The sequence below is a fragment of the Saccopteryx bilineata genome, chromosome 5 (assembly GCF_036850765.1).
Source record: "Saccopteryx bilineata isolate mSacBil1 chromosome 5, mSacBil1_pri_phased_curated, whole genome shotgun sequence".
NCBI classification, from domain to species: Eukaryota; Metazoa; Chordata; class Mammalia; order Chiroptera; family Emballonuridae; genus Saccopteryx; species Saccopteryx bilineata.
The window spans coordinates 137,923,590-137,936,404 of NC_089494.1; the positions used below are offsets into that span (position 1 = coordinate 137,923,590).

The window sequence follows — 12,815 nt, forward strand, 5'->3', positions numbered from 1 at the left end:
ATGGATTTTTCTAATCTGCAAACCTCACCTGCCTGTGGAGAACAACACATCTTAAAACGAACGGCTCCACTAAAGGGGCAGGCCAGTCACAGACAGTGGAAGCTGTCACACCCATGCCTACTCTGAGGGAGACCTCCTGGGGACCCGCTGTGCCAGGTACTGCTTCATTTTGGCCAAGTCTGAGCATCACTTTCTTATTTGCAGAATGGACATACTACCTGCCACCGAAGAGGGTTTGTGAGATTAGATATAACATATAAAAGAATCCTTTGCACACTATGAAAACAATGGATTTTCATAAAGTAGAGATCCTGCACATTCTGCATCATTTTTGGAACTTGTTTTACCCCAAATTACTGGCCGAGTCCGCTTTTGACAGTAATCTTCAATAGAGCCTATGTGTGATGTTTTCTTTTGAAAACAACTTATAAATACATATTTGACTCACTTCTGGCCCATGTGCCACAAGACAGAACAATAAGTCTACTTAGGAAACGAGCCCTGAACAGTCACTTCCTGCCTGGCCTCATTCCGTGTTCCCTTTTCTGAGGCTTCAAAGTGCCCTTGAACGGCTTGCCCACTGCTCAATGGGCAGATGGGAAAGTGCTGTCTGCTGAGGGTGAGTGTGCACCTCGTGACACGGGTTTCCCCGCGAGACACACAGAACATGGGTTTGGGGCACTGGGAGTTTTGTTCTTTGCCATCCCCTTTTTATAAAACTAGCATTTTTTCAACCTCTTGTAGATCACTAATAAATCAGTGTGCAGGTGTCGCCCATTTTTCTGTTGACTTCGCCCCACTAAATATGAAGGCAGGATTACTCATCACTCCTTGTGTGACACATGTTCACAGTAAAATAGCAAGAAAAGGAGTCCCTTAGTCTCCTGAAGGTCTAGGTAGGACTTGGCTGTTAACTATGGAGCTCATGACATTACTTGTAATTAAGATTACTTTTTAGTGGATGCTAAGGCGCTGTAGGGAAGGGCCTGTTCCTCAGCCCTGTGGGCGCCTCGGAGCCTGGCCGAATCAGCGTTGCTCAGTGGCAGGGTCCTGGTGTGCTCTGTCCAGCTTGTCCTTTGCTCACATTGACGAGCCAGGCTCTGAGGAGCAGATCCGTTTCTTTAGTTGTATAAATAGTGGCCAGTGACTGATCTTTCTAACCTCAGCCATGCCTTTACATGGCCCATGAATCTAGTTTTAGGGGGTTAATGGTAAAGAAAATGTTCCTCACTCATGCTTTAAGGGGATTTTATACATTTTTGTCAGAACTTGGCACGTCTGTTGACATTCTTGAGTTCTGGGCTGGTGAGTTTGTCTCATTAGGGGAGGAGCCCTTTCACTTCTTCCTGCTGCCTCAGTGTCCAGAGGATGGAGGCTCGGTCCCCACAGGATGCTCCCACCTCTCAGCCTTGTTCCTCACCGACGGTGTCCCCTGGGTGCTGCCCAAGGTAACCTGGCCCAGCCCCTAAGTCATCAGCCTCCTCTGAGAACTGCCCTGGTTACAGCTTGACTAGATACAGGAAAAAAGATGACCTCTCCTTTTCTGGTCAAAAACTGATCAAAAGCAAGGTCACTGGTTTCTGTAATATCCAAATGGAACCAACCAGTGAGTTCTATGGAAGGCATGACTTATCTTTGTAAATTTTTGAGAATGATAGAGGCAAAAATCTCTGAGACTAAGTTACTAAAATTTCAGATCAGAGAGCTAATTTTTAATTACATGGCATGGTGATGAACCATCTTCCTGCTTTGTTAAATAATGACTTCAATGCTAAAATGAAATTTATGAAAAAGGTGTCCAAATACCAGCCACTTAATTCCAAATGACAGTTGGCATGGCCAAAGCAGTGTGGCCAGGGTCCCGGGCAGGCTCCGGATGTCTGCCTTGCAAGTCACTGCAGCATCTTTGAAGCTTCCTATGCTTCTCATCCACATTAAGAATATGAAGGCAGCTTTGCTTCCTTTATTTGACAGCCCCTCAGTCTGCAGAAAGAAGGAACTAGGGGCTCTGGCAGTGGGCTCCACTGACTTCTCGACAGTTTGAAGCAGTGGCTGAGGCCCTCTGAGAGCAGCAAACAGTCCCATTAAACTTCTAGAACTGGAGAATTTCTCCAAATTCTTACGCTCGGAGGCCCTTCCTGTGCCTCTTGATCAGGCACACACAAAGTCTAGTCCTATAATCAACATGTGGAAACTGCCTTGTCAGCGCTTTGAATGCATGGAAACAATCAATGCTACCATAAATGCACATGGCACTTAATTTACAAAGCATCTCCATGAATATTGAGCTCAATCTTCATAACCCTCTAGGAAAGTTGTAGTCTTCTCAACTGTACAGATCAAGAAACAGATAAAGCTTAGAGGTGAAATGCCTGGCCCTGATATCGCAGTCATGGAACAAGATCCAGACCTGAGTTCTTTGACCTAAATGCTTTCCTAACTACTCCTTATTTAAACATTCCCACCAGCTGTTCTGGAAGATACTGGCTCTGCAGGACTGCACACAGTGTGTCAAATTGTGAAACCTACCTGCTGACAAGCAAACAAGACAGGGCCAGTGGCTAACCCAAGCTTCAGATCAGCTGATGTTGGCTTGCCCAGTTGGTCAGAACATGAGGTGAAGTCCAGTACGTCATCAATTAGCTAGTGGAAAGACAGGGATGTCGTAAGCACCAGCATCCCCACATCACAGCCACCATTCCCACTATATGAAGAGGCCAGAGTCTTAAGAAGCAGACCAACCTGAAAAGCTATCCCCACATTTTTTCCATACTGATAGGCAATCTCATGCACCATGGGGTCTGGGCATCCCAGGACAGAGACCTGAAAAAGAGAATTCGGAGATCAGTGGCTGGCACAGCCACTGCGTGCAAGGAGTCAGACATCCGCTCCCTTTGGGTGACAGGAAGTGAGGCTGGATTACGTACAACCAGGAAATACTACTGTCAGGAGACCAAACACGACAAGTACAGCTGACCCTTGAACAATGTAGGGTAGAGGGTGCTGACCCCATGACAGTCAGAAATGCATATATAACTTTAAAAAAAACTTTTTTTCTTCATTGATTTGAGCCAAGCATCAACTTGTTTCAATTAGTTGTTCCATTTAGTTGTGCACTCATCAATTGCCTCTTGTACAATATATGCCCTGACAGGGGTTGAACCTGTAACATCTGGCATGTCGGGTCGACACTTGAAGCCACCTGGCCAGGGCTGCAAGTACAACTTTTTTTTTTTTGTATTTTTCTGAAGCTGGAAACGGGGAGAGACAGTCAGACAGACTCCCACATCACCCCACCGGGATCCACCCGGTATGCCCGACCAGGATCCACCCGGCACACCCACCAGGGGGCGACGCTCTGCCCCTCTGGGGCGTCACTCTGTTGCATCCAGAGCCACTCTAGTGCCTGGGGCAGAGGCCAAGGAGCCATCCCCAGCGCCCGGGCCATCCTCGCTCCAATGGAGCCTCGGCTGCAGGAGGGGAAGAGAGAGACAGAGAGGAGAGGGGGAGAGATGGAGAAGCAGATGGGCGCTTCTCCTGTGTGCCCTGGCCGGGAATTGAACCCAGGACTTCTGCACGCCAGGCCGATGCTCCACCACTGAGCCAACCGGCCAGGGCCTGCAAGTACAACTTTTAACTCCCCAAAACTTAACCAATAGTCTACCATTGACTGAAGCCTTGCCAATCACAGTCAATTAACACATATTTTGCATGTTATATGTATTATGTATATTATATATACTGTTTTCTTAGAATAGAGTCAACTAGAGAAAAGTGTTAAGACAGTCATAAGAATACATTTACAGTACTTCTTGGAAAAAAATCCCCATATAAGTGGACCCACACTGTTCAAATCTGTGTTCAATGGTCAACTATACCCGTGCTTTAATGAAAAGATTTCAGTCTCAGATTGTTTCCTTAAGTTCTAAGAAAACAATCCCTTTCTGCTTTCTTTCACAGGATGAACCCTCTTTCCTGCTCAGGAAAAATTTATCTATTCCAGACCAGTTCTGCTGGTTAACCTTTTGACATGCAAAAGAAACAGACCCAATCTATGAAATGCTGGCTTCTAGCTCTAGGTAGTTGTCACAGATGTTGGCTTTGTTTGTATTTTTCTATTGATGTGGCTTTTGTTTTAGGGATAGGTATCTAATGTAATCATATACACAATGTTCCCATAAAACATCGTGTTGCTCACAAAAATTAGGAGACCAGGGAATGTGCAGATATTCCAGTACTTTCGGCCTTTTGCATAGTGCATTTTCACCAATGAAATAAAAGTTGGTTTTGCATCTTATTTGCATAATCAAACAACTTTCTTTGTAGTTTGCTTTTCTGATGTTTAATAAAAAAAATCAAATGCTTCTTTTTTTATCACTTCATATTCATTTTGAAATATCCCCTAGTTTTTGTGAGCAGTGTGTGTGTGTGTGTATTTCCCCATTTGCAGTCTTTTTTTTTTAGTAAGTTGTTAGTAATTTCACTTATTTCTAAAATGCGGTTATTTCTTTTTCTTTGTATTTTTCTGAAGTGTGAAGCAGGGAGGCAGAAAGACAAACTCCCACATGTGCCCAATCAGGATCCTCCTGGAAAGCCCACCAGGGGGTGATGCTCTGCCCATCTGGGGCCTTGTTCCATTGCAACTGGAGCCATTCTAGCACCTGAGGCGGAGGCCATGGAGCCATCCCCTGCGCCCGGGCCAACTTTGCTCCAGTGGAGCCTCGGCTGTGGGAGGGGAAGAGAGAGACAGAGAGGAAGGAGAGGGGGAGGGGTGGAAAAGCAGATGGGTGCTTCTCTTGTGTGCTCTGTCCAGGAATCGATCCCAGAACTTCCACACACCAGGCCGACGTCCTGCTGAGCCAACTGGCCAGGGCCTAAAATGCAGTTATTTCTTGATAAGTCTGTGATAGTCTCCAGTCTCCTGCTTTAGACACAGATATTGTTCTTTCATTATCAAAGGATCCTCCTTGGTCCTAAGTCTTCTCTGTTTTTCTGCCACTTTCAGAGGGCAGCTTTGCCTCCCAGCTTGGAAGGATGTTTTTGCTCAGGTTTTAACTACTGCAGTGCAGAGACCACTCCTCACCCAGTAAGGGCAGTCTGGATCTGCCAAACAGGATCAGGGAAGTTGGAGGCAATGCAAAACCAGGAGGGAGGTGTGCTGATGTCCGAGGGACAGGCTCATTCCTGGCACAAGAGGAGAGGTGCTGCACTCCTTTCTGGAAGTGGGTGGGATGAAGAAAAGAAAGTGGAGCTCTGCAAACTGTTGTTTGAAGCAGGTCTGCAGCCAGGCTGTGGTGTGCACATGGAGTGCATGCGGGCACCTTTTTGGGGAAGGGCCACATCTCTCAGAAGGTGCTCCTGAGCCTGGTCTCACAGACTAGTGCTGTTTGTATTAGCAGGGCCACTGCCACAGATATTTCTCAAGCATCTCTATCTTTGAAGTGTTTAGGTTATGAGCTATATTCTGATAGATACATATATGTATTGTGGGCTTTTTAGAAATAGTGGAGATTATTGTAGCTCCATCATTGCATAAAAAAAAAATCAAAACAAGTTATTGTGAAAAACCAATGGAAAATATCGGGAGAAAACATATGCAATATAACATCACAGATAAAGAGCTTATATTCTTAATATATAAAGTACTCTTTAAACTGGGGTGGAGGGGGAAGACCAAACACACATAAGAAAATGGGCAAAAGGCATGAACTGACAATTCATAAAACTGAAGATGTAAAAATGGCCCTTAGACATCTGAAAAGGTTCAACTTCACCCAGAAATGAAAGATGCAAATTAAAACTCCACTGTAATATACCATTTCTCATCTATCATCAGACTGACAAAAAATTAAGTCCTCTGACACATCTACTATCTGTAGGGAAATAAGGCTAGGGGCTTTCTCGCCAACTGCTGGTAGGAACATGAAGGGACAGCCCTTATGGAGGAGACTTTTCTTCAATAAAACAACATCTACAATCACCTTAAAATATACCACCCTAAAGAGATACCTCCAATAACACAAAAACACGTTTACACAAGGTTAGTCATTGCAGTGTTATTTATAATCGGAAACCTAAACGCCCGGTAGCTGAGTAAACCCTGCCATGTCCACATAATGGGAGGCATTATAGCTGTTTAAAAAATGAGGAAGAGTCTACAAGTCAGCATGGAATCATTTCCATAAGATATTGTTAACTGAAGAAAGCATGGTGCAAAAGCTAAACAAACCACCAAACAAAGGCTTGGCTGGTTGGCTCAGTGGTAGAGCATTGGCCTGGCATGTGGATGTCCTGGGTTCAATTCCCTGTCAGGGCACACAGGAGAAGCGACCATCTGCTTCTCCACCCCTCCCCCTCTTGCTTCTCTCGCTTCTCTCTCTCTCTCCTCCCACAGCCATGGCTCAACTGGAGTGAGTTGACCCTGGGTGCTGAGGATGGCTCCATGGCCCCCACCTGCTGCAGAGCAATGGAGCAATGCCCCAGATGGGCAGAGCATAGTCTCTAGTGGGCTTGCTGGGTGGATCCCAGTTCAGGCACATGTGGGAGTCTGTCTCCCCTCCTCTCACTGAAAAAAAGGGGAATAAAAACAAAAGAAATTAAAACCACCTATCCACAGTACCACAGCGCACTACTTTCTGTTGTAAGAAAGAAGGGAAAAGAACATATGCTTGGCTACGTACTGTATAAGAAAGAACCACAGCTAATGAGACGGGGTCCTCACAGGTGTGTAGGCGTGGTGGGGAGTGGGGACAGGACAGCAGGGATGAGAGGGCAGGGCACCTGTTGTACAGTTCTGACTTCTGGGGCTATGTTAATGTTCCACCCTCACAACAGCGATAACCTTGATGCCAAAAAACAATATCAGTAAGAATTTGGAGGGAACCTTTAACATGGAATAAAAGAAAGCACCTAACTTACATTTCAAATAACATAACCACTGAAACGAGAGAAAGATAACTTTTAAACACAGAATTTTGACTATATTTTCCTCCAGCTAAAGACAGAAGACACTGAACAAATGCTGAACTTGAGCTACTCAGTTTGTTTTTCAAAGATGAGAGTTATCTGTTTTTAAGTGCCTGTGGATATATTCTAGGAGAGAATGTGGATACGGTACTGTGGAATTGGAGCTGGGTTCCTCTCTGCGGGGGAAGGGAGTTACAGATATGGGAAGATGGACTGCTGGAATAAGTCCTGAGCCCTGTGGTGTTCAGTGGATTTGGAGCAATCAATATGATTTTGAATAAATGAACTCAGAAAGACAAATATCCACCTATCTACAGACATGTATTTTCTAGCTCTGCCCACTGGGAGTGCTTGGAAATAGCGACCTAGTACCCAGATCCTGGTTTTTAAATACCATTTTCCACCAGAAGCAACCAGGGCTCCCTGGAAATGATGGGTCGGGATGAGCTCCCAAAATTGAAGGAAAAGCTGAAGGAGTGATGGACATGTTAATCCCATACAAGGAGCCAGGTTAAAGGGCCTCCCCCAAGGCCAAATATGGGGCAATCAAGCATTCAAATAAATAACAATAAAGGGGTATAAGGTTATAATCCAAAGACTAAGAATCCAAGAATCCATATACACAAAATCTTTAAAATAAAATACCAGCTCAACTGCAGAAACGTGATGTAGCAGAATAGTGGAATTAAAACGCCATGTGGCAATAAGCACAGTGATAACTGCCTCAGGAAACAAGTATAAGGAGATGCTAAAATCAGAGAGTGGGAGTTTGAACTTGACAGTGAAGAAACCTGGCAGACACGGCCCTAATCGGGTGACCGAAGTCAACATCACTGGCGGCAGGATTAAAGAACTGTTCCGGAATACAAGAGACTGAAGATTCATGACAACTAAATACAACATGAAATCATGGGTTGGATCCTGGGCCAGAAAAAAATGGTTTCTATTTGTTTTAACAGTATTAGTACAACTGGTACAATCTGAATCAGGTCTATCTGCACATTAGATAACAAGATCGTAACCAAACAGAGTGCTCTGCAAACGCAACCAACGTCAAGGTCTGTGCTGTCTTTGGAAACAAAGGAATAGGAAGTCAGCTTGCTGATTCCAGGCCACATGCACCCATATCAATTCAGGAAAAAACAAAACAAAAAAACAAAGAGGAAAACAAATGCAGAATTATCATATTCAGTTCTCAGTTCAAAGCCCAGCTTAGCCCCTATCAGACTGAGTAGCACTAGATAGCAACCAGCCCTCTCAGGTCTCATTCCCATCAGTCTCTGGGAAACTAGTCCCAGCCTTCACTGGTAAGCTACAGAAGGTACTAGGCTGACTATGTATATAAATAAACAGCCAATCATCTAAGATTACTTCTATTTAATATCAGTGTCACAAACAATGCGGGACAGCCCTCTCTTAGATTTCAATACTATATATCTCCACTAAAATACAATGAGTGATTACAAACGGGGACGGGGGAAGAAATGGTTCTGGCAGAATGAATTATAAGATGCTCAATTTCCTTCACACTGCATAACATCATAGAATTCTATTAGTTCTTCTGTAATAATCTGATGTTTAAATTCTCTTTGTCCCTCCTTGGCATCTCTGATCTGCCTTGTATGCATTCTTCTGTAGCTCGCATACACATGTTAAAAACCAGGGCTATATAAAAACAGCATTTTGAAAACAACACCTCTGGAATATTTCTACCCATAGACTCTTAGATATAAAAAAACTTTTATTTGGAGAGCTCACACTGATTTTGCTTTATTTTTGCAATAGCACTGGAGTTCAGGAATAAACCCCACACAAGTGGGTAGTGCTGGGATGATGCCAGCATGCCCCCTAGTGGACAGCATAAAACATTTCCTTGTCCATCAGGCTGAGCCATGTTCCCGTTCACATCAACTGTTTACCTGCTAACCTGTGAAGAACAAGGTGCTCTTTATAAACCCCTACATGTGCTAGAATGTCTTTGGCTTCCTAAACAGAAGACGGTGACCATAATTAGGCCTTTCTCTGATGACTCATGCCGGCACCTTGGCTCCTTTATGGGACTTGACCACTGAGTGCATCAGTTCCTGTTCTGCCTACGAGTGGCGCCGCTGCCTGTGCCTATTGGGATGCCCGCTTTGTGTGGACAGCAATTCCAAGTGTTCTGATTCCAAGAGCCGCTCTCCCTGCGTGTGCTCCTAACCGCAGCCGCCAGCTGTGGAAATCCTCAGTGAGCTCCACTGAAGGCACGGTGCCTATAGACGCTCGACCTGCTCGGATAGTCTGGCCATCAAGGTTATGAGAACGTACAGCACCCATCTTAAACAGGTCATTCTTTTAGTTGGTTTTCCACCAGTGTTTACCATATTTTTACCCATCTCTCTTTTGAAAAAAAAAAATTGCAATTTCTTGGAAACAAAAAAAAAATAGCCCTTTCAATAAAGACCAAAGTAGCTGAAACTTGCCAGCATGGTCTACATGATTCCCACTCCTCAGGAATTCAATGAGGCTTTTTTTTTAGGAAGAAAATGTTCTCATTCTTTGCTGGCTCACCATTATCCATTTCTTAACACTTCTCAAAATAGAGACATTATTGGCGAGGGACGCCTGCACCTGAGAGGCCGGAGGAAAAGCTCTTTAACTGTAATTATGCTGAGTGTATCCTGAGAGCAGCCAGCTGACACCTGTCCCTTACTTACAGGTCGTCTTTCCTGTCGCTTTAATTACAGGAGCTGGTACTTGCCCAGCTTTCACCTGTCAGCCTGTTGGGCTGAGACACGGCACAGGGTCACTCTATGGAGAGAGCTCACTGATGGGCCAGCACTGAACACCACACACTTCAGACTACAGATTAAGGATAAGGCTGAGTTTTTTTTAAAAAAGAAAAGTACGTGAAGAGTAGAGGGAAGGCCAGGGAGAATGCTAAGGAAAGAAAAAGTTACGGTTAACAATTTATAACCTAAAGAAAAAAAAATAGCTTGTTTATATTTCATGAAAAAAAAAGGGAGGATCTCCTATTCATAAACAAGGACACAGAACACCAGTATAATCTGATAATATATAAAATATGTATTTTCTGATGGCTTTAGGCGACCTCTGTGTTTTGATCGTTCGACCCCCACCGGGGTCGCGACCCACAGGTTGAGAACCGCTGCTATATAGCTAAGACATTTCCTCCTGGGTAAATATTTAATAAGAGCAATGTCATAACTTTTTAAAGGTAAAATGTCAGAAATAGTGTGTGGGACAACAGTCAGGAGAATTATTCATAAGTTGTCCAAAAGGTAACATGGTTTGGAAACTAGATGTAAATTAGCTTTAGTGACTAATGCGTGTTCTGATTACACTCCTGGTGGGAAGGATGCCACGTGCACAGCAATGGCAGGGAGAGACGGGAAAGCCACGTCGTTCTCTGCTGTTTGGGGACTCATTCTTTTCTCAATGACTCTTGGGAGTTTGGTTATTAATTTAAGGTTCTCCAGTGACTTTTTTTTAAGGAGAATTAGCTCCCAGGAAAGAGCTATCAGGCTTCTTTTTTTAAAACGTAAAAAAAGACAGAACGTACATACTGCTTTACAACTGTTGGCGATCAGACTTGCAGTCTTCTTGAAGGTCTTTTCCAGGTAGTGTGCGAATCTTTCATTCTCATTCTCTTTGGACCCTAGCTGAAGAAATTCACCTATAAAGAAGGAAAGGGGTCATTTGAGACATATTTTTATTGCCTGGCTAGATATTAACATGGAAGAAAAAAGAAGTCAGAATTAACCTACCACGCACCAGATCTTCGATAACTTGGGTCAAAATAGATATAACAGTTGTATTTCCAATTCGTGCCAGAGCTATTGATGCTGCAGAAAGAATTAAATCTCCAGCAAGAACGGCCTAGAAAAGAAAAAAATAAGAATCCTTTCAGAGAGAAGAGTCAGAGCAATGGTGCCAACAACAGTCAGTTTCTCAGAAGATACAAACAGAATGTGAGGGAGAGATCGTCATCTTGGATGTTAAGTTTTCTCCTTCCTCTTGCTCAGTAGGACTTTGTAAACACCAGTTGTAGCCTTGGGACACTGTTTGGACCAGAGGGGCTCTCAGAGCTCACCTAGTCCAGCTCTCCCTTTCAGAGCTGCAGCTATGAGGCCAATAGAGTGAACCCTCTGGCTTCATCCCCCTGCCCTGCCAAGAGCAGCAGCCTGTAGTTAGTTATGCTGGACCACTGGTGCTTCCCTCGCCATCTTCTTGGACCTTTGCCCTTACTGTTTCTTCTGCCCTCAGTCCTCCCCTTCTTCACCTAGCACTCGCCTGCATAATTAGCTCAGATGCCACCTCCAGGAAGTCCACTCAGATGCCCCACACCTCACACATGCTGTGTGTGCGTGGTCTTCCACATCAGTGATCTATCCCCCAGGCTCCTGACAGCTCGGACTGGGGATTATCGCAGCTGGGACTCAGCCTGCCCTGATGTGGGGCACACCTGCTTTTCTCAATGGAACTAAAGCAAGGAACTGGGCTCCAAGTTCAGTGCTCTCTGCACTATATAATAGTATGCTGCCCCTCATTCCTGCCCAAAATGTGTTTTCCACTGAATACTAGATAATCAATATTTTTCCAATCTTCTTCAGATGGATGTCTGTACTGTATTTGCAACTTCTTTAGATGTCTGTACTGTATTTGCAACTAATTATAAATTAGACATAATTGAATTTTATGCTGTAATCAAATACACTAACTTTGCATACTGGAAGATGCACCTAAGTGTTATGTTATAGAGTGACTAGTTATAAATGCTAGCATTCCTAGAAATTTTAATTCATAGACTTTTCAACAAACCACATATTTTTATTCTCTGTTGGCTCTCTAGTATCTATAATTAGTGATGTTCACTGTTGACCAGTTAACCATCATCTTATGTAACATATATCTTGACACAAATTTGGATTTATGAAGCCACTGTATAATTATGACACATGTACACAGAGACCCGTCCATCCACACTGCATCGTTAGCAGTGGAAGGCCCAGGTCTCCAGACCATTGCCTCTTTCCTCTCCTGGCCCCGGTCCGCGAGGCCAAGTCCCAGCGTATGGAGCTGGGGCTGAGCTGCTGGCCGGGGCTGGCCGGGCTGGTAGCTGCGGCTGGGTGTTGGGGCTCATGGAAGAGGCATTGTGTGATTGCTTTTTTTTTGTGTTTTTTTTATTGGTATCATAGTAGTTCTGATTGAGAGGCAGGAGAGCAGCCCAACAGCTGGCCCCGTGTGGGGCAGACCGGTTTCACAGCTCCAGGAGGCAGATGGCAGCGGGAAGCACGTTCTTTCACCTACACTCAGAAAGAGGCCCCCCAACAGCAGAGGCAGTCACTGGGGGGGCCTGGTCAAGGAGAAAGCCTGAATTTGTTTTCTTTATCCTTCTGCCTGACCAAGAGCTCAAATGAGGCTTTAGGACAGGCCCTCAACACAGACAGTTGTCTGTAGGGACACATCATGAAGTTACTCACTCATGACCTTTCCAAAGCAAAACACGAACCTCTCTTTAATAATGTCCTGATGTATGGAATTCTGTCAATGGGACACCAAACCTTTCTATCTAAAATTTGAAATAAAAACCTTACAAATGAAATTGCAGGACTAATCACACAACAAAGTCGGGGACATTAGAGCAAAACCAGCATGTGAAGATAACAGCGATCAGAGAAGAGCAGGAACCAGGCACCACTGCTACGTGAGCGAGGGGAAAGCTTTCACATTCAGGTCTGGTTCGTGCTCACATGCCCAGGTGGCCAGCAGAGCTGCAGGAGCAGGTGCAGAGGAGACAGGTTCTCCCACCAGGCTGCCGTCTGCACCTGTATTTGTTCAGCTGCACC

At 44.6% G+C, this 12,815-nt stretch overlaps 1 protein-coding gene across 2 annotated transcripts in view; it reads right to left on the reverse strand.

Annotated features, from left to right (window-relative positions):
• PDSS1 (decaprenyl diphosphate synthase subunit 1) overlaps positions 1–12,815 on the reverse strand; it is a 37,100-nt gene that overhangs the window by 6,900 nt on the left and 17,385 nt on the right. For both annotated transcript variants that reach the window (XM_066280635.1, XM_066280637.1), the window contains exons 6-9: positions 10,734–10,845; positions 10,533–10,642; positions 2,743–2,823; positions 2,530–2,643 (exon numbers count right to left, since the gene is read on the reverse strand). In XM_066280635.1, coding sequence (XP_066136732.1) covers positions 2,530–2,643; positions 2,743–2,823; positions 10,533–10,642; positions 10,734–10,845 — 417 coding nt within the window. The remainder of the gene's footprint in view (positions 1–2,529; positions 2,644–2,742; positions 2,824–10,532; positions 10,643–10,733; positions 10,846–12,815) is intronic.